Consider the following 20085-nt stretch of genomic DNA (forward strand, 5'->3'; position numbering starts at 1 on the left):
ACACTTCCTGGTTCCTCTGCCTGAGGTTCTGAGAACAGTGAGGTCAGAAAGTCTTCCTCACACAATCGCTGGAGGTTACATACCGGAGAGAGGAGGCCTGCTGTGTCAAGCATTGTATGCTCAAACATTAGCCTGTTAGCTATTTCATAGTATATGTACATTCCTCTATGGGTTCAAGTTGTAGAGAAGGCACAGGCACTCAGACATGGACAGTCTGTAGGTAGTTCAATAGAGCTGACAATCAATCATTATGCAAGGTGTGTCTTCCATTGACTGTAGGCTTACCAGCTTAGTCTTCTTTGCAATCCCGTCACCAGGTGTGACACTAATAACGGACCTCTCTGATCCCACAGAACCTGCAGAACCCTGTACTACAACATTTGTAGAATATACAACTGTTTACTTACCAGTCTACAAGAATCGTTGTGAGTTCAGCATTCAAACTTTGTTCCTTTACTTTAAGAATTGTTTCCAGAGGTGGAAAGAGCACTAATGTTAACTCTTTCCTACTCATTCACTCTGTTGCAGAGGTAGACTGACAGCCATCTAACCAATCCTAATGAGCACTCGGTCTCCCTCCCATGTTCACCTGTTGGATCTCAAGACCCATAATATGACATAATAGCCATCATAGATATTCAGAGGATGTTTTGAATTAAGGTTTTCTTTCTTAGAAGCCATTCATTTGAATATGCATTGGCTCTAATACTGGTAATAATAGGGCCCAGCTAGTTAATGATTAGCCTATACTTTCCTTGATTCATGCAGATAAGCTGGATGGCAGTAGTTTAACTGTACTTAGGTCAGACTAAATGAGGTGAAAGGCTGATGTGAATAGATGTTTGAGTTTACTTTTGAATGAGTCAGCTGAGCTAGCTTCTCAGATCTGGATGATATTATAGAAAAGAGGCTTGGTAGGAGGAAGCCCTGCCACTGACTGATGTTTCATTTATTTTGTATAATAGTATAATGTTCTAGTAGCAGTGTTTTGTACATGTTGTAATTTGCTAAAAGTTGATTTGGGGTAAACCTGAGGGTGTTACAATAGTCAAGTCAAGAACAACTGTTTCAGCATCAGCATGGGGTAGAATGGGACAGATCTTGGCAACACTTGTAAATGGAAATATCCTTTCTTTGTAATATTGTTGATATGTTTTTCAAGAGAGATTTGGATCAAATAGGATCAATGTAGATTGATGGGGGAAAACTGCAACATAACAAGTGAACAAAGTGAAGCGGTCTGAAGACATTCTGAACGGACTGTATAAAACACATCAATGAGCCGCATCATTTTGTTTTTTTATTTTATTATTTTACTACTAACGGACAGTGTGTCAAAAAGTATTAAGGAAGAGACTCATTGTTGGTTTGGTTGAGTCTTTTCATGGGATTTATCGACAATAAGAAAAATATACATAAACAGTAGACTGATCCTTTAAACTTCATGGTCCTCTCTCTGCAGGAGGAGGACATTTTGAAAGTCTGGCGTGGAGCACAGAGAAGCAGGCCACAGAGGAGGGGGCCCAGCCTCTCTCACAGCCCAGCTGTGTAGATGGAGCGGCTCCACTGGGTGCGCCACCGCTGTCGGGCGCTGTTGGGAGAAGACTCGGGGCGAGGCTGGTACTCTCCCGCCGATGGCCTGTCCACCAAAAACTCCCCGGATGCCCACCGCTCTCCACACAGAGGCAGTGGGAAGAGGAGAACAGTGTTCGCCCGACATGGACCTCACCAACACGAGTACGAAGCTGTCTGCAAAGGCTACAAGGGCAACGCCATCCGGACTACCAAGTACAGGTTCCTGACCTTCATCCCCATGAACCTCTTCCAGCAGTTCCACAGGTCAGATAAGTACTTCGGCAAATAACACAAAATAATTTCATATAATCATTTGTCCCTTTGAGATGAGAATGGTATCAATGTAGGACTACAATGTATTAATTAAACTGAAATGTTTTAGTTATGTATGAAAGGACCACACAGAACCAGACCTGCATAGCTCACGTCCCTGCAAAGAATGCAGTGCTCTACATCTTAGACTGGGTTTCTCCTGGTAGTCTTTAGTTTCCACAGTGATGGATCACCCATACAAACGTTTCACTTCTCTGTAGATTATGTTCATGCAGGCTAAACCTGTTTATCAGTGTGTTGTGCAGTTCTATGACCTTCCTCCTGATACACTGCCCGTCTGAGGTGTACAGTATCTTTAACTCAATTATAGTTGGATAACACTGGGATCTAGGCCAACTTTTAACAACAGGTAGATTACCATGGTAACCTAAGCTCCAACAATCGGTATCACAAATGCTAATGCTAAAGCAAACAAATGGGCTGTGTCTGAAATCACTCCCTACTCCCTATAGTCCACCATAGTCCACACACTTATTATAATCTACTTAGTGGACTCATAATATCCCACAATGCATCATGAAAAGTGGAGTACTGATGGTCACTAACCAAGCAATATATACCATCATGCATTGCGCTTATGCTGAAAGACAGAAAAATGGTGTGGAGAAAAAGACCCGAGTAGTGTCCCAAAGTGTGTTTTCATTTTGCAGATGAGCTCAATATATAGTGATTTCAGACACAACCATGGTCTCCTTGGAAACGGAAATCTCTTTCATTGCTGTAAATGCCTTAGTGTTTTCCTTAACTAAGGAAACCTTTGAAGAGATTCTGTGCAACACCCTGAAGTAACTCCCTCAGCTAAGGAGAAATGAAACCTTAAGTGTCATACTTAAGTAGAAACCTGACAGCCTAATCTAACAGAAGATCAGATCAAACCTGACAGCTGACCCTGCTGACCAATCATCGTTCCTACAGGAACCTGACTGGGACAAACTTACAGTAATAGAGTCATAGGTCTGGTTAAGGGTCAGTAGATTCATTGAGGTGTTTCAGGATTTCCATGTGCCCACTCTGGTTTTAAAGCCTCTCCTCTCCTCTCCTCTCCTCTCCTCTCCTCTCCTCTCCTCTCCTCTCCTCTTCTCCCCTCTCCTCTCCTCTCCTCTCCTCTTCTCTCCTCTCCTCTTCTCCCCTCTCCTCTCCTCTCCTTTCCTCCTTACCTCTCCTGGATCAGTAAACCCAGACTTAACTGAGCCATTTGATAGCAGTAATCCAGGACCACCAGTGAAGACGGGTGTATCTGTTTGTGCATACACGATGGTTATAAATGAGGCTCCCTGGTCTCTCCTCTGCAGGGCTGCCAACCTCTACTTCCTGTTCCTGGCGTTGTTGAACTGGGTGCCGGTAGTTGAAGCCTTTCAGAAGGAGATTACCATGATCCCTCTGGTGGTGGTTCTCACCGTTATCGCCATCAAGGACGCCCTGGAGGACTACAGGCGGTATTTGTTCGACAAGAAAGTCAACAGCAATGTGGCACGAGTCTTCTGTGGGTGAGTGACCCTCTGTCTCTGACGTCCGCGGTTAGCGACAGTGCTAACCTCAGCCTCTAGGGGAACGTAGACTCAGAGCTCATAGATGGATCCTGGTTAGCAGTGAGACATCAGGTATGATAGCAACTAGCTGAACTGCACCACCATGATGAATATGTTTTAGACAGAGGAGCACACGGACACATACTGGTTCAGTCAGTGGGTTGTTTAGCGTGTGTCTATCTCAGCAGTAGAACATACAGGGATTCATAGCTACACGCTAAATGAGATCTGATTGGTTATTCAAACTGTGGACAGGTTCATCTGATGGACTTGATTTATTGACATGTGGCTCAGAAAGTGTTGAGGGAACTGTCTTTTACATTCTCCAGTTCAGTGAACACATTACTAACTACTGAGGACAGAGTTTGGTAAGCCTTTAATTTACAGGCCGTTAATTATGTAGTAATTATGGAGTAATGTGAAGAAATTACCAAGAGATAACAGTTTAAAAATTCATGACCGCTGTCATATCATCCTCTATCACAAGGAAATTATCAGTATGTTCACGTTCCACTTTACAGGCCATGGAGAAGAAACTACGGTGAAAGTTCTTGTTAACTACCCATATATTTCTAAGAAACAACGCACACTTCACTTTACAGACAGTAGTAAGGCGATCATGGGTTAACCACGGTGACATTTCCAGCCGCCACATCTGCTGTTCACAACAGTTGCAGTAGCTACCACTCCTCTCGGCTTATTGGAAGGTCAGACTGTGGAAATTACAAATACATTATGTTCATTACACTGAAAGTACTTGGCTATGTGGAGGAAACTGGTTGCTGTGTTTTATTTTGTGCGACAACAATGTTGACATGCTGATGGGTAATATATGAGACTTGGTATCACCTGCTAACAGCCTGTCTGTACAATGCAATAAGGGATATTAATGCCACTGATATAAATGGTAGCCTTGTATGTGGATGATACTATACTGACCAACCCTCTTTATTCTGCTTATAATCACCCAGTGTTTTACAGTAACTCCCAGTAATTATACTAGAACAAGTTGTTATTATACTGATTTTACTTGACTGTTATTTCTTGGCAGTTTCTTCACATTACCACATAATTATTATATATTTAACAGGCTAGACAGTTTGTGTTCTACATGAATATTCTATCTATATATATTGTGTTTTATATTTGGTCTAGTTTCACTCATGATTATCCCAGAAATACATTTTTATCAGCCTGTATTTTTTACAGCACTTTATTGAACCTCCTACAGTATTACCTCTGTCTCTGTACTGCAGGATCAGAAACATTTCAAAAGCATTAGCTCACGTTAAATCACAGTGGGACTCATAAGATTTTCCTCTGTGAGATCCAGCCTCAGGTGTCACCTGTGAAATGCTCCCAGGTGTCTGCTCTGTGTGGACTCAGGTGTGCAGGTACTGGACATTAGTTCATGTTTGTCGTGAACTGACCTCTGTAACAACACAGTATTGAATTTACGATATAGTTGTCTTCATAAGCTCAAACGTGACGTCAGCAGTCAGAAGTTAAACCTCAGGTATGATGACCTCTTGTGGTGATTAAGAAGCACAGACTCAGTTTAAACTGCAGCTTCTGATGAGACAGCAATTTTAAATCAACTTTAAACTGCAGCATCTCCGCTTCCCCAGCATCCGACCCCAACAACGACAGCTCCATGCTGAGGATAGTTCTTCTATAGTGGTAGGAGTAGCAACACAATAAGCTCAAGAGACCTGGACAAATAAAATCCCAACCCACTGTCTGACCAGATCCCATCAGCACAGTGAGAAAACACAGCGCAACAGCTCCTGTATTTTCTCCTGTTTTTGATTGTGTTCTGTGCTGGACCAGAAAAACAACGCATCCTGACTACTTCCACTTTCTGGTGTTTTCTACCTCCTTCTCCACATCTGCATGTTTCCATTTCACCATCACAGCCACTCTGCGGTATGTAAAACAACATCATGAGTCACGGTCTTGTAACATTCAAAACTTACATCTCAAACCACCGTCTTTTTCTAAACCTCACAGTTCTTCTAAACTGAGGAAAACGTTGAGTCCCAAATTAAACCTGTACTTCCTGTCAGCGTTTGAGAAGCTGCTGTACTGTGAAACTGTAGCTGCACGGCAGTCTGTAGAGAAAGTGGTTCAACAACAGAAACACCACACTGTGATGAAAATAAAAAGCCGCTCAGAGAAAGTAGCTCCTGAACGCTTCATCTGCACACAGGAACCTCAGAGACCATCGGGTTCAACTGTAAATATATAAAACTGCCCATCAATCAACAACCAATAACCCATAATGACAAACTAAAAATGTGTTTAAAATGTATTAAGAATCAAAAAGTAAAATCTCTCATTTACAAAAGTCTTCAGAGCCTTAATCCAGTTGTATGTAGGACCCCCTTCAGCAGCAGTTCCAGCTTCAGTCTTCTCTACAAGCTCTGAACCTGGATCTGGACAGTTTATCTTCCTGATACCGATCCTCTCAGTTTAGGCCGGGACACTCTGGGACAGTCAGAGACTTGTCCTTAAGCTTCAGGTCATTGTGAGGCTGAAAGGTGAACTGTTGCTCCAGTCTCAGGTCTCCTGGACTCTGGATCAGGTTTTTTTCAAGGACCTCTTTTGTATTTGGCTGCTTTCATCCTTCATCAGGTCCGACCAGTCTTCATCAGAGCATGCTGTTCAGTTTTCTAACACGAATTTGAAGGACCATCATGAAGTTAGTGACAGCCCAGTCTGCTGCTTTCCTGACCCTCCTTTGTCCTACATCGTATTACACAACCTGTCTCTGAGGAGGTTGTAAAACCTGAACCTTGAGTTTACTTACAGCGCCAGGGCCTGTAGAGGAGTGCCAAAGACCACAGACCAGATGGTTAATGATCCACTCAGCCCTCACTCCCATCTTCATCTCAACGGTCAGTTCGAAGAAGCACGGCAGGAACATGGAGGAAGGAATGAGATCAGGATTACACCTGGAGAACAACAGGTAGGTAAGGCTTCTATAGGTGGAGACATAGACTGGCAGGTGGACCTGAACCCCCCAGGAACCTGGACTCATGTTCAGCTCTGCCAAGAAGAAGAAGCAGCTGCTGAAGAAGAGGACGGTGGTACCTTCGTCTACAGAGGATGAGGAGCTGAGTCGACTCCTGAAGTTCTATAAGAGCAACAAGATCCGGACCACCAAGTACTCCCTGCTCTCCTTCCTGCCCAGGAACCTGTTCGAGCAGCTCCACCGCTCAGCCAACATCTACTTCATCTTCCTCGCTGCTCTCAACTTCGTCCCAGTGGTGGAGGCTTTCGAGCCGGAGATCGCTCTGGTTCCCATCATCCTGGTGCTGTTGGTGACGGCTGTGAAGGACGTCCTGGAGGACTACTGCAGGTTTAGGTCAGATCACCTGATCAACAGAATCCTCTGCCATGTTTACAGCAGGTTGGTTGATGTAGCAGCAAACGCCATCGTCTCTCATTGTTGCGGCTGAATTCTCTTTCATGTTAGAAGAGGTGGTCCAAGGTTTTTAGTTCTGTTCTCCTTTGTTTCCACAAATGAGAATGAACGAATTAAACTCAACACAAAACATTTGACGAACCACTTAGAGGAGTGGACCTTGAGTCACATTCTTTTTCTACAGTTTCCAAGGTAAAGAATGAACCTTTAAGCTCAATTTAAAAAAAAAAATAAAAACAAAAAAAAATCTGTGGACAAAACACTGAATAAATAAATAAAGTACATATAAGCTACAGTGAAAAGAGTCACAGAGAAAGTAACTTTGTCTGGTTTCTGTCTTGTTAAACTGTGGGTGGTCAAAACAGTTCAGATCAAGACGTCCAGTCATGACGAGTGAAGAACAGCAGCCAGTCCATCAGTGAACTTCAGTTGTGGGCGATGTGACAGGAAGTATTACAAAAGTCTGGTTAATGTAACGTGTCACATTGGTTCTACAACTAAAAATTTCCTCCTCTGGTGTCTGGTAAATATTTACTGTTAAAGGCTTTTTAATAATGTAGTTTCAGTTTTATTTTCAGTGTGACTGTATTTTCAGACATCAAAAATAAACCTGATTTAAATCTTGGCTTGTCTGCACCACATTATATCCGTGCTGTGGTTGTAGTAGTCAATCACAGTGACCTCATGATGTCACATGACTGTACAGGTGCGGTGTTTCCTCTGGTCTGATGTATCACAGTCACTGCCTGGAAAGGGTGTTGGCTTATAATAATTAACCACAGGCCGTATCACTGTGTGCAAATAACCAGGGGCCGTTTTATTTATATCTGATCTGAAGAGTGCAGACTCTGTCTTGACCTTACACCCTCACAACATCCAACTGGTTTCAAACAGTCCCATACAGTCTCCAGACACATGACTTACTGTGACAATGAAAGGTTATACAGTTTAGTGTTAATATAGTGTTTCACTCTCATTCATCCTCACACATAAATTATTACAAGAGTTATGATGATGTGTCTCAGCTGAAAGAGTCTGTTTACATGTTTAACTGATGGTCACTGAAGATGAAGTCACAGAGATCTGTGTTCAGTGAGCTGATGGAAGCTGCTGGTTGTAATCAGCTGATTACAGCTACTGGTTGTAATCAGCTGATTACAGCTACTGGTTATACTCAGATGATTAAAGCTGCTGGTTGTAATCAGCTAAGTAAAAGTACAGTGTAGAAATACTGCATTAGAATTAGAAACACATACGTCTAAATGCTAAATGTATTGAAAGTATCAACAGTAAAATTACTGTGCCTAAAAGGTCACATGTCACATACTACACGTTGACCTCCACTGGCTACCCATGACCTCCTGAATCAAAGTCAAGTCATTAATGCCGCCTTCAGAGTGACTTCTGGGTCTGCTCCATCCGCTTGAACTCAATTATTCAGCCTCACGCTTTTCAGCCACTGTGTTCCGTGTGGTCCGGCACACAAGACAGTCTCAGTCCAGTCTGTTCTGGTCTGTGGTTCCCTGATGGTGGAACAAGCTACTAAAGTCTAAAGTATCAGAGCAGAGCGTCACTCTCTGTCTTCAGGAATCTGCTGAAGACTCCTCTCTTCAGAGAGCAACTCCTCTAACACCTCTGACACCCTCACATGTCTAACGAGCTCTTACTGTGAACTTTACCTGCACCTCTTTACCTCATCTCCTTCACTTTGGATAAAAGCATCTGACAGATGAGTAAATGTAAATGTAAAATTATTAGATATCCCAATATTAGATTGTTAATATTAATGTACTCAGCTGGACAGTGCAGTGTTTCTCAGCCTAGAGCAATACTGTGTATTTCCAGCAGCCGGTGGCATCTTCTCTGAGTTCTCTACAATAAAGTGAAATAACACAAAATAGCTTGATGTTGCGACCTCTCTGCGTCCTTTAATCTACGCTGTAACCTGATGTTCACCAGAGGTTGTGTAGTCCCCAGTCATGTGACTGCTGTCCCCTCTCCTCGTCCACAGCGAGCAGAGAGCTTACACTGAGCGCCGCTGGAAGGATGTGCAGGTGGGAGACTTTGTGCGTCTGTCCTGTAACGAGATCATCCCCGCTGACATGCTGCTGCTCTACTCCTCCGACCCCCGAGGGGTGTGTTACATCGAGACGGCCAACCTGGACGGAGAGACCAACCTGAAGCAGAGACAGGTGGTGTCAGACCTCTCGCTGCAGGTAATACAGGAAGTGGATCAGTATGTGGAAAATCTGCACTTGTTCACCTCCCATGTCACTTTCACTGACTTTTCCATACACTACATATTTCACATTTCAAACTTAATGTAGATGACATATATTTATGTTTGTCATAAATCTGACTGAACATACATACATACACATAAAGAAAAGAAAAAGAGAGTTGTCTTTTCTCTACAAAAAATGATTGATTTGTTATAATAGAACCAGGCTTATAGGACTGTTACACAGTTAACCTGTTTTTACTATTATCTTCCCCTTTTTATAAATGTCCATTGGAATTTCCATCAGTGCATTTAGAGTTGGGATTTCCCTTGATAACCACTTCCTGTTCAGATTCTTTTTACGAGCCACCAGCAGTAGATTTATTAAATAGTTACCTCTTCTCAACCAGTCTTGAGATACACTGTATATCCGAAACATACTGTTTTAATTTGTGGAGGGATTTCACATATAAACCCCTGGTAGGGCCGTGTGTATTCTTCCTGAGTAGTCTCTTGTGACATGTATACCAGAGATTCAGGGATGTTAATGCTAGAGGCTAAAGGTTACATTAGCTACTAGCCTCAAACAGATGAGGAGTGACACTTGAACAGTTTATCAGAATTTGGATCCACATAAGCAGTGATCCTCCCCAAGAAACTGCAAACAGTTGTAGTTCCCCTGTAACCAGGGAAACCCAGGAATCCAGCAGGTTAACATTTGTGATCAAAATATCTGTAACTGAGGGTCACAGGTCAGAGGCTGATGTGAAGCTTCTCCCACTCGCTGGCTCATGATTTAGTGTAAATGATACTGCGATGTTTATCTTCAGACTTTGTAGTAGTTGTCTTTCAGACTGCATTTACATTACTGACAAGCAAACATCTAATACTGTGAATAAATGTCTATGTGTCTTGTGCAGCTCTATTATGTAGGAAAATAAGGACTTCATATACAAGAAGCTTTATATATATATATAATGGTTAAAGGTAAAAAACCTCTGCCTCCATTTCCATCCACAATGTCATAAACACAACTCTTTATAGTGTGAGATGATAACACACAATCAGCAGTGATTTCAGCTCCTCTGTGCTGCCATAAACACCACGGTTAAACATAATAAATATGATAATAAAGCCGTGTGCCTAATTAAGTGTGCTTGTGTGCTTTCGTGTGTGTTTTCAGGGAGCAGAGTTCACCCCTGAGAGCTTCCACAGTCGTATCGAGTGTGAGAACCCCAACAATGACCTCAGCAGGTTCAGAGGTTACATGTGAGTTTTGCACACTGTCATTTCCCTCAATCTCTGCAACAGAGGAAGTGGATGCAAAGTCAGCAAAAACCCACCAGGCTGACAAGTACAGTGGTTTCAGGAAGTCTTCAAACCACTTCCCTTTTTACACACTGTAGAAATTAAAGTAAACATGACTCTGGCTATTTATTTCCCAACCTGTTCATGGCGTGTTTAAAAACAACTCTGACCATCTAACACACTGTTAATGATGGCAGTATTATGCTGATACTTTCCATCATATTAGCTCTTTTTGTGACTCGGATTGTGAAACAATGTGAAAACATTAATGTAGTTTTAGACTTTGATCACCTTTATGTTAAAACAAGCTCTAGTCTACAGAGACAAAATTCATATTGTGAAACAGGGAATCATCAAATATAAACCGTGTGTGTGTGTGTGTGTGTGTGTTCCACAGGGAGCACTCCAGTGGGGTTCGCGTCGGCCTCCATAACAGCAACCTCCTGCTGAGGAGCTGTACCATCCGCAACACTGAGAATGTGATGGGCATCGTGGTCTATGCTGGTAAGAGCCCTGACCGTTACTGACGAGGACACTGTCCTAACTGCTCACCTCGCTGCAGCTCTCTGTGTGGTGGGAGTTTGTTTTTCCATGTCAGAACCAGCAGCTGTCCTCTCAGGGTGCTTTAGAGTGACTCACTGTGACCCCCCCAGGACTGTTGTGCTGTGCGTTCACCACAAACAGACAGAGTGATGACTGTACAGAGCAATCACAGCTTTCTCTGTTGTGTCGCTCCAGTCTCTCTTTACCTTCGTGAACTTGCCCAGACAGATCTTTGTCTCAATTTCACTTCCACTTAAATCTTTGAATGGACGTCATGCGGAACTGAGCCGCTCTGTTCGGTTCATGTTCAGTCTGACACTCCTTTACAATGCTTTTGTTGCCTGGATTACAAAACAGACTTATCAGTGAGGAAGAGTGTGTGGAGAAGTAACAGAAGAACTAGGACAGTGAGCATATTCAACTCTTGACTATTGAGGCCCTGAATGGCACTGAGCTTCCTGCCTGAGCCACTAAACCGTTACCCACCAGCACATAGCTTTAGATCCTCAGATAAGTCCCTCGTAACTGTTAGCTGTTAGCTGTTAGCTGTTAGCTGTTAGCTGTTCCCCAGTCAAGGCTGAAGAGCAAAAGGGACAGGGCTCCACCTCTCTGGAACAGACACATGGCTTTTTCTGAATTATTTCTCTGTTACTTCTTTTATCTGTTGTTACATTTATCCATTATATTTATCATTATTTTCTATATGTTGTTATGTGTTGAACTGATTACTTCCTGCTTTTTTAAAATTTCTTCTTGTATGTGAAGCACTTTAGCCTATTGTGCAGTGACCCGTCTTGTCTAACAAGTTCATGTAGTTTAGCATAAATCAGCACTACTGTTGCGTTTCATGTCTCACGAGTGACTCGCTTACTGGTCTTGCCCTCTGTAATATCATGTCCTATCATGCTGCCCGAGTTGTGAAATCAGTTTGGCTGATGCACTTCTTCCAGTGTAATAATCTGCGGTCATGTGGTCTTGTCTCTGTGCTACTGTGTGATTTAGGTCATGAGACTAAAGCCATGATGAACAACAGCGGGCCGAGGTACAAGCGCAGCCGGCTGGAGAAGCGTCTGAACACAGATGTTCTGTGGTGTGTGGCCCTGCTCGTCGTCATGTGTCTGACTGCTGCTATAGGTGTGGACGGCTCTCACTTCAGAACAGTATCACTACAGCTGTAGATGGTGTAAAACAACAGTGAGTGTTCGGTGGTCAGAGTGATGACCTGCACTGATGTCCTGGTGTTTTTCAGGTCACGGCCTCTGGCTGAAGAACCTCAGAGACCCCGTCTTTCAGATCGACGGGGAGACGAATCCCGCCCTGGCTGGATTCTATGTCTTCTGGACCATGATCATCGTGCTGCAGGTCTAATGTCAACCATTTTCACACTCTTATTAAAGGACTGGCTTCTCTCGTATGATGATCTGACTGATGTGCGTTTGTTGCTTCAGATACGGATGAGATAATGAAAGAGTCATGAGTCTGAAGGTTGATCAGACACTAAAACACAACACAGCAGTTTATATATATATGTATTATATACTATCTACTATATACATTTATATGCTATCAGGTGATCAGATCATTTAATCCACCATCACTGTGACTGTAAAATAAACAGAACAAACAGAGTCATTCGCAAGATGTGTGCTTGCACATGATTGGCCGACATGTGACATGGCTAAAGTTAGGTTTTGTGATGTTGTCACCCCCTCTGATCCATTAAACCCATTGAAATGAATGACATTGTGTTTCTCAGTCTCATCAACATGTTTCTGTCTGGGTTATATGAAGCTTTACTTTTATTTATTTACATGCGTACAGCTTTACATGTCCTCTATTTCTGTCCAACAGGTGCTGATTCCCATTTCTCTGTATGTGTCCATTGAGATTGTGAAACTGGGCCAGATCTACTTCATCCACAATGACTTGGCCTTGTACAACGAGCAGCTGGACTCCAGGATCCAGTGCCGGGCCCTCAACATCACTGAGGACCTAGGTCAGATCCAGTACCTGTTCTCCGATAAGACAGGGACTCTGACAGAAAACAAGATGGTGTTCTGCCGCTGCAGCATCTACGGGGTGGAGTATCCACATGAGGACAACGGTAAGAACTGATCATGTGACTCACACAGGAATCATCTAATTAGAGCAGAGTCCCAGCAGGAACACTGAGAGGTTCCTCTGACTGTGTGAGTGAAGATGAGAGTGTATGAGCAGGAAACAGGCAGCAGCAGCAGCAGCAGCAGCAGCTTCAGCTTCCCTCGGCCCTGAATGTCACTGTCAGCAGTTAAATGATCAACATCTCCAGTGACAGGTCGTATCAGCTGATGCAAATGATGGTTAACTCTGTGAGGAACCTGGTGACCGCACAGACATCAACTGTCTGCTGCGGGGTTTGTGTGTAGGCTCATCAGAGTGACAGGTTGTGTCTAGTAAAACGATCAGCTGATCACCTCACATCTGACTCACAGTGACACACATAGGCGGAGAAGAGAGTGTCAGTCTGAGCGTCAGGCATGTCACAAAAATATTGATAATTCAAACTAGAGATGTTCAGTGATATTTTGTTTGATATTAAATGCAGTAAATACAGCTGTGAAATAAATCCTGAAATAACCAAATTAGGTTATATATGTAGAGATATATAAGTAAATATAAATATATAGCACTGAATCACACACTAGTGTTCTGGTGCTGTTGCTACGGTGACATTACCACGCCCCATCATTTTAATATAACAGATGGAAATAAATGTTGCATTTGGAAATAAAAGTCTCCGGAAATAAATAATGAACAATTTCTATGACATCATCAGGGTGCATTTACATTGGATCCACAAAGTTTTCAGCTGCTGTAGTTCCTCATAGAGTGGGCGGGGCCTTTATTTACCTCACCTGCAGAAGCTTACAGGGGCTGGTTGCATAAAACACCTTAAGTTAAGATTTTCCTCAAAGTCAGAGTTAAGGTTTCCTTAATATAAAAACGGTTGCACAAAACAAGTCTTCTCTAAGTCTTCTCCTTAAGGTTTCCCTAAAATGTTCACTCAATTTTTTTAAGGTTTTCTCTCTTATCTTTATACTTAAGGAATCACTTAAAGTCAGTTAAACCGTTGAACAAAAGACCTTATTGACCAAAGTAAGGAAAAAACTATGGCAATATGGCCGAGCTTAAATGAAGAAAATGAAAACATCTCAAGAAGAGAGTCCATGAGCAGGAGACACCCTTAACGATGAGGAACTGACGCTACACCACAGGTCTGAGCGGCAGAGCTGGAACCACTTTCCACAGCCCAATGATTGTTGTACAGTTTTATGCTACATGATCTTTCTGGTCAGGTGCAGTCGAGGCGTTTCATGTCTTTCTGTAAGATCTCTTTCACTGCTGCAAATGCCTCAACTTTTTTCCTTAACTAAGGAAAGATTTTAAGAGATTCTGTGCAACACCCTGAAGTAACTCCCTCAGCTAAAGAGAAGTAAAACCTTCAGTGTCATACTTAAGTAGAAAACTTGAGGTTTTTTGTGCACCCAGCCCTGGTCTTTCTCAGAGGCAGGTCTTTAGCTTTACCTCTATGTGTAGCCGCGTCTCAGTGTCAGTGTCTGTGTTGCAGCTCGGAGGCTGGAGGTGTACGAGGAGAAGAAGAACAGGTCGGCTGGTCAGTCTGTGACTCTGAGGTCAGGCTGCAGCGGGAAGTCCGTGAGCTGTCATTCCCTCAGCTGCAACCGCAGCTCCGTGTCTCTGCACACGCTCACTGCTGAGTCAGAGGAGGAGGAGGACGACAACCAACCGTCCAATCACGTCCAGCCCAGGACCAGCGCCTTCTGCGGCCGCATGGTCAGACACACGTTCACCTACAGCACAGACACAGTAGTTTGTTTACTCTGATATATCATATCTAATATCATCCATCTGTCTGTCTACAGTATCTGGACTTTTACACATGTTTTTTAGTTCATTAAAATAATGGTATCAGCTGTGATTTGAGTAGATTTGGGTGAATATAGAAAGAAGTGAGGAAGATGATTTTCAGATGAGTAAAAGCAGTGGTCACCTGGTTACCTTTTTTTCAATATACAGGAAGTTCTATTGATTCATCTACTGCAGTGGCTGTGGCCCACTGGTGGGATGTGACGGTATTGCAAGTGGGCCGAAAAATCATTTGCAAAACAGAACAATTTTTATAAACTGGAATCACCTCTTCCTGGTTGTTTCCTCCACCAACCAGCCAAGTTACAGGAAGTCCGGTCACAGTCTCTCCTTCCTGAGTCACAGTGTTGAATAATTACAGAATTATGATGTCACAGTGAAGTTGACCTTTGAGCTTTTGGACATAAAATGTCATCACTTCGTTTTATCCTTATAGACATTTGAGTTAAATTGTGTCTGAATTAGTGAATGAAATTGTGATTTATGGTCTATAACGTGTTTTGTGAGGTCACAGTGACCTTGACCTTTAACCACCAAAATCTAATCAGTTCATCCTTGAGTCCAAGTGAAAGTTCTGTCAAGGAGTTAGTTACTGAGATATCATGTCGCAGGCACTGATGCATAATAAAAAAATAAAAATAACGTTAAAACAAAATGATCATTAAAAACATAAAAAATGTTTAAAAACCCCTTTTATTGCTTTTTCCTCCTGTTATTGAGGTCTATCTCTGGGATAAGCCAGTAAGAGGAACTTTGTTGTCGCCGGGTCGGACCACATCATATACTTGTTTATTATCTCAGTCTGATAGCGCGCTGAAACATTTCATCTTTGATAAAAAGTGGAGAATGAAAATGATAGTTGGTCAGCAACAGGAAGTTAAAGGCAAAGAGAGACAGAGACAGATGGTGAATCGATCTCTTCCTGGTCTTCCCCTGAATGTTCATTATCATTAAAATAAAAAGTAGAACACATTATTTGGCCTCCTTATGTTGTGGAGTCGGACGTGGGCGGCCAGTTCCTTTATTTGGTTCATGAAACTGATTTAAAATTTGAGCCTCTGTTTACTCTGGTGAAGCATTAACAGGTCATCTCTATTTTCTCCACATTTCTTTCTTGATGTTCTTTATGACGTGAAGCAACTGTTCGCAGGTTTGGTCCTTGAAAGTGATTTAGCTTTACTCCAACAGTTGATCAGTAGTGATGGTTCATGCTGATGATGTGAAATCCCAGGAGCACCACGTTAAACACATTTATTGAGCTCCATCAGAATAATGTGTTCCTTTACTTGAAGCTCTGCCCCTGATGGATGATCTCCTGCTGCTCTGTGTCTGTGTCCAGGAGAAGGAGGTGGTCCCGGACCCCGAGCTGCTCAGGAAGTTGAACTGGTTTTGCTCTCCTGTGCTGCCTCTGAACGAGGGCTCCTCCGGGACTCCGTCCAGCCTGGAGCTCACCTACATCACCGACTTCTTCCTGGCTCTGGCCATCTGTAACAGCGTGGTGGTGTCCTCGCCCAGTCAGCCGCGACATGCGGTGAGTACGCCTCAGGAGTCGCAGTCAGGACCTCCAACACGTCTGAGAGCGGGATCAGCTGTTTGTTTGTTTACGTTGATTCAGTGGGTGGAGGATCCTCTCTCCATCCTGATTCACCAAAGTTTAACATCACTGAGCTGATGATGATGTCCGGCCCATGTGACGAGCTGCTAGTTCACGGTGTGACCCAGCCTCGTATCTCCACTGTATCTACTCAGGTCAAACTGGCTCAATGATCAGCTTCCTCTGAAAACCGTAGAACAGTCCATTGTTCAGTCGCTGTAGAGCTGGGCTGCAGCCCAGAAGTCTTTTTTTCTTATGAAGGTTGAAACTGAGTGAAATGAGCTGAAGTGTCTGAGCAGCATCATGATCAGAGCTGCTCCACTTCTCTACCTGAGGAGGAAAGGAGCTTCAGTGCTTCCTATCTCATCTCCTTCAGCATAGGAAACACTGGAGCTTCCTTTATCAAAAGAAAGGAGAAATGCCGTCCCACAATTCCTTGCTGCAGCAACATTTAAAGCGACGCACCATTGTAGTTTCACCACAGCAGAGCCACATACATGTAGAAACAGCAGAGAAACAGTTTAATGTTTGTGACTGGATCCAGAACTGAAGGAAATCCCTGTCTGATCCACTGAAGCCCAAATCCATGAATATAGATTTATTCTCTTTGAATCCAGTCAGGAGTCGTCATGAAGAACAAACAGCTTGAATTTATAGTCAACAATATCATCATCATATCAAAATACTACAGCCTATACATACATGTTGTTGCACTAAATCCCCTCCCATTGTGTCGAACACTAGAAATGAATTTCCTCTACTTAACAGTCATATAGAATATAGTGGCTGCTGCAACATTAGGATTAATAAAGCTCCTTTATTGTGTGTAATCAGTTCTATACTCAGTTCTTCTTCTGATCCATCTTCTTCTTCTTCTTTGTTTTTCCTCCACTTCCTCTTCAGGTGCCTGCGGCTCGGACTCCTCTCAAGTCTCTGGAGGAGATCAAGCTGATGTTCCAGCGCTTCAGCTTCTCTCCGTTCTCCGCCCTCTCCACCCTCTCCCCTCCCCAGATCAAAGGCAGCCCTCGAAACTTCACCAGCAGGCTGTTCACCTGGGGGAAGGCCGGCTCCTTCAACGTCCCCTCAGCCCCCAGCAGCAGCGCAGACGGGTCAGAACTGAGCCAAGAAGGCAACCTGGAAACCTCCCACCTGAAGCGCGAACTGGACTTATCCTCCAGAGAGGAGGGAGGAGACGGTGGACAAGTGGAGGACAGGGGGACAGAGAGCGATAAGACCGACGCAAGGACAGACCCTGACGGGCCCAGTCACAGTTTGGAAGTGGACTCTGACAGCGACACTGATGATGAACTGCTGTATGAGGCAGAGAGTCCCGACGAGGCGGCTCTGGTCCACGCCGCCCGGGCGTACCGCTGCACCTTGAGGGGGCGCTCTGCAGAGAGCCTGCTGGTGGATCTGCCGGGAATCGGGTCTCTGGCCGTCCAGCTGCTGCACGTCCTGCCCTTTGACTCCAACAGGAAGAGGATGTCGGTGGTGGTCCGCCACCCGCTCACAGGACAGGTGGTGGTTTACACCAAGGGAGCCGACTCAGTCATCATGGACCTGTCGGAGACACCTAAAGGTAATTAACAGGAGGAACATGAATGAGGAGGGAAACCACACAGTCCTGACTGTGTGTGTGACTCTGTGTGTGTGTGTGTGTGTGTGTGTGTGTGATGTGTTCAGGTGCAGAGCAGGCTCAGGAGATCTACACTCACATCAGAGATCAGACCCAGAAACATCTGGACAGCTACGCCAGAGAAGGCCTCCGCACACTCTGCTTCGCTAAGAAGGTGAGACACAGCTCAGACACAACGATTATTGAAAACAAAAACATACATGTCAAAATTATATATGAAACCTATTAGAAATTGGAACGATTTCATATATTTCAATATTTGTCCGGCCCATACAAATATGTACGTTTATGTTTATGTGACTGGATCATGTGGAAGATTTTAAATGTCTAAAAAAACACAACATAAAGTGACACAGTCTCTGTATTAAGTGAAAAACATGTTGGAATTATTTAGCTTTGTGCCTTTAATAACTGAATCAAATCACAACACAGGAAACAAAGTGGGGAGGTGTGTTATATGAGTAGTGACACATTGAGGAGGTGCAGGGAGTTTTTATTTCTTTATCTTTTCGAGATGGAGACTAATCCTCCAAATCAAAAATAATCAACTGCCCAATCACAGCTTGGGGGTGGGGCCATGCGCAGAGCTTAATATTTCTGATGCGGCCTGATGTCAGGCACAGAAGTGAACAGTTTCCTCTACATGTAGTTGCAGGTGTGGTTGTCTGCAGGTGGACTGTGACCCAGCTGGACCAGGGTCCACTCAGGACTGAACTCACATGTTACCATGTTAGTGTGTCAGCAGAGCGGTTAGCGAGTGACTGTGTGCTCGGTGTCCTGGCAGGTCCTGGAGGAGGAGGAGTACGAGGAGTGGATGAAGAGGCAGCTGCTGGCAGAGAGCAGCATAGAGAACAGAGAGGAGCTGCTGCTGGAGTCGGCCCAGAGACTGGAGACCAACCTGACCCTGCTGGGTACCAGAGCCACGCTGCAGCCCACACCTGAGCACTGATACTGACCTCACAGCTGGCAGCAGCAGGACTCACAGTGTCTGTGTGTGTGTGTGTGTGTGTGTGTGTGTGTGTGTGTGTGTGTGTGTGTGTGTGTGTTCAGGTACCACAGGGATTGTGGACCGGCTGCAGGAGGAAGTCCCAGAGACCATCGAGGCTCTCCAGAGGGCTGGGATCAAAGTCTGGGTCCTGACTGGAGACAAACAGGAGACAGCCATCAACATTGCCTATGCCTGCAAACTGCTGCGTCCCAACGACCAGCTGCTGACGGCCAACTGTGGCAGCAGGGTCAGTGGTCTGAGGGGTGGCAGCTCTGCTGTTGGGTTATTTGGAGAAGTGGAGATGTTTTTGTGTTTATGTTTATAATCTGTTGTTATATAGTTTTTTTTATAAATTTTTTCCAATTAAAAATAATCTGCGACAGAAAAAACAAAGTGCAAATTAAAGCTGCTGAAAACTCTTCGCTGCATCATTAATGTACAGTGAGTCTATGTGACAGCACTGACTTCTCTAACACCAGGAAGCATGTGCAGCTCTTCTGGAGGAGCTCAGACTGGAGGTGCAGGGTGGGGAGGACGGTGCGACTGAGCCGGCTGCAGCAGGGACTGAGGAGTCATCGTCGTCGTCCTCTGGCAGCGTGGGAAGCTTCATCCTGGTCATAGATGGACAGACGCTGGACTGGGCCCTGCAGGAGGAGCAGCAGAGCCTCTTCCTACAGCTGAGCTGCAGATGTAAGGCAGTCATCTGCTGCAGGTCCACTCCACTGCAGAAGAGCCAGGTGGTCCGGCTGATCCGGGACCAGCTTGGAGTCATGACCCTGGCTGTGGGTAAGAACTCAGTCTGCAGCCTGAAAAGTGCTTGAAAGATTCCCACATGGTGGTAGTTAATGAAGTACAGAGACAGATCTCTGTGTATGTGTTTGATTTTGTTCTGAGTGTGTGTGTATATATATATATATCTATATATATCTATATATATCTATATATCTATATATATATATATATATATATATATATAAATATCCATATCTAATGTGATGTCATCAACT

The 20085-nt window shown here is 44.0% G+C and overlaps 1 protein-coding gene across 3 annotated transcripts in view; it reads left to right on the forward strand.

Moving 5' to 3' along the window:
* atp10d (ATPase phospholipid transporting 10D) overlaps nucleotides 1-20085 on the forward strand; it is a 38077-nt gene that overhangs the window by 6093 nt on the left and 11899 nt on the right. For 2 of the 3 annotated variants that reach the window (XM_087170566.1, XM_023394740.2), the window contains exons 2-16: nucleotides 1463-1839; nucleotides 3201-3395; nucleotides 8876-9080; nucleotides 10269-10354; nucleotides 10791-10897; nucleotides 11939-12070; nucleotides 12186-12298; nucleotides 12788-13040; nucleotides 14544-14767; nucleotides 16200-16391; nucleotides 17358-18033; nucleotides 18138-18244; nucleotides 18875-19001; nucleotides 19141-19325; nucleotides 19558-19864. In XM_087170566.1, coding sequence (XP_087026692.1) covers nucleotides 1553-1839; nucleotides 3201-3395; nucleotides 8876-9080; nucleotides 10269-10354; nucleotides 10791-10897; nucleotides 11939-12070; nucleotides 12186-12298; nucleotides 12788-13040; nucleotides 14544-14767; nucleotides 16200-16391; nucleotides 17358-18033; nucleotides 18138-18244; nucleotides 18875-19001; nucleotides 19141-19325; nucleotides 19558-19864 — 3196 coding nt within the window. In that variant the 5' untranslated portion in view covers nucleotides 1463-1552. Of the gene's footprint in view, nucleotides 1-1462; nucleotides 1840-3200; nucleotides 3396-6292; nucleotides 6850-8875; nucleotides 9081-10268; nucleotides 10355-10790; nucleotides 10898-11938; nucleotides 12071-12185; nucleotides 12299-12787; nucleotides 13041-14543; nucleotides 14768-16199; nucleotides 16392-17357; nucleotides 18034-18137; nucleotides 18245-18874; nucleotides 19002-19140; nucleotides 19326-19557; nucleotides 19865-20085 lie in introns of those variants that run through there. The other variant, XM_023394741.2, reaches the window with a different exon arrangement.

This window comes from Seriola lalandi, unplaced genomic scaffold (assembly GCF_002814215.2).
Source record: "Seriola lalandi dorsalis isolate HSWRI2012SDOR001 ecotype SW California unplaced genomic scaffold, Sedor1 jcf7180002054953, whole genome shotgun sequence".
Taxonomy (NCBI): Eukaryota; Metazoa; Chordata; class Actinopteri; order Carangiformes; family Carangidae; genus Seriola; species Seriola lalandi.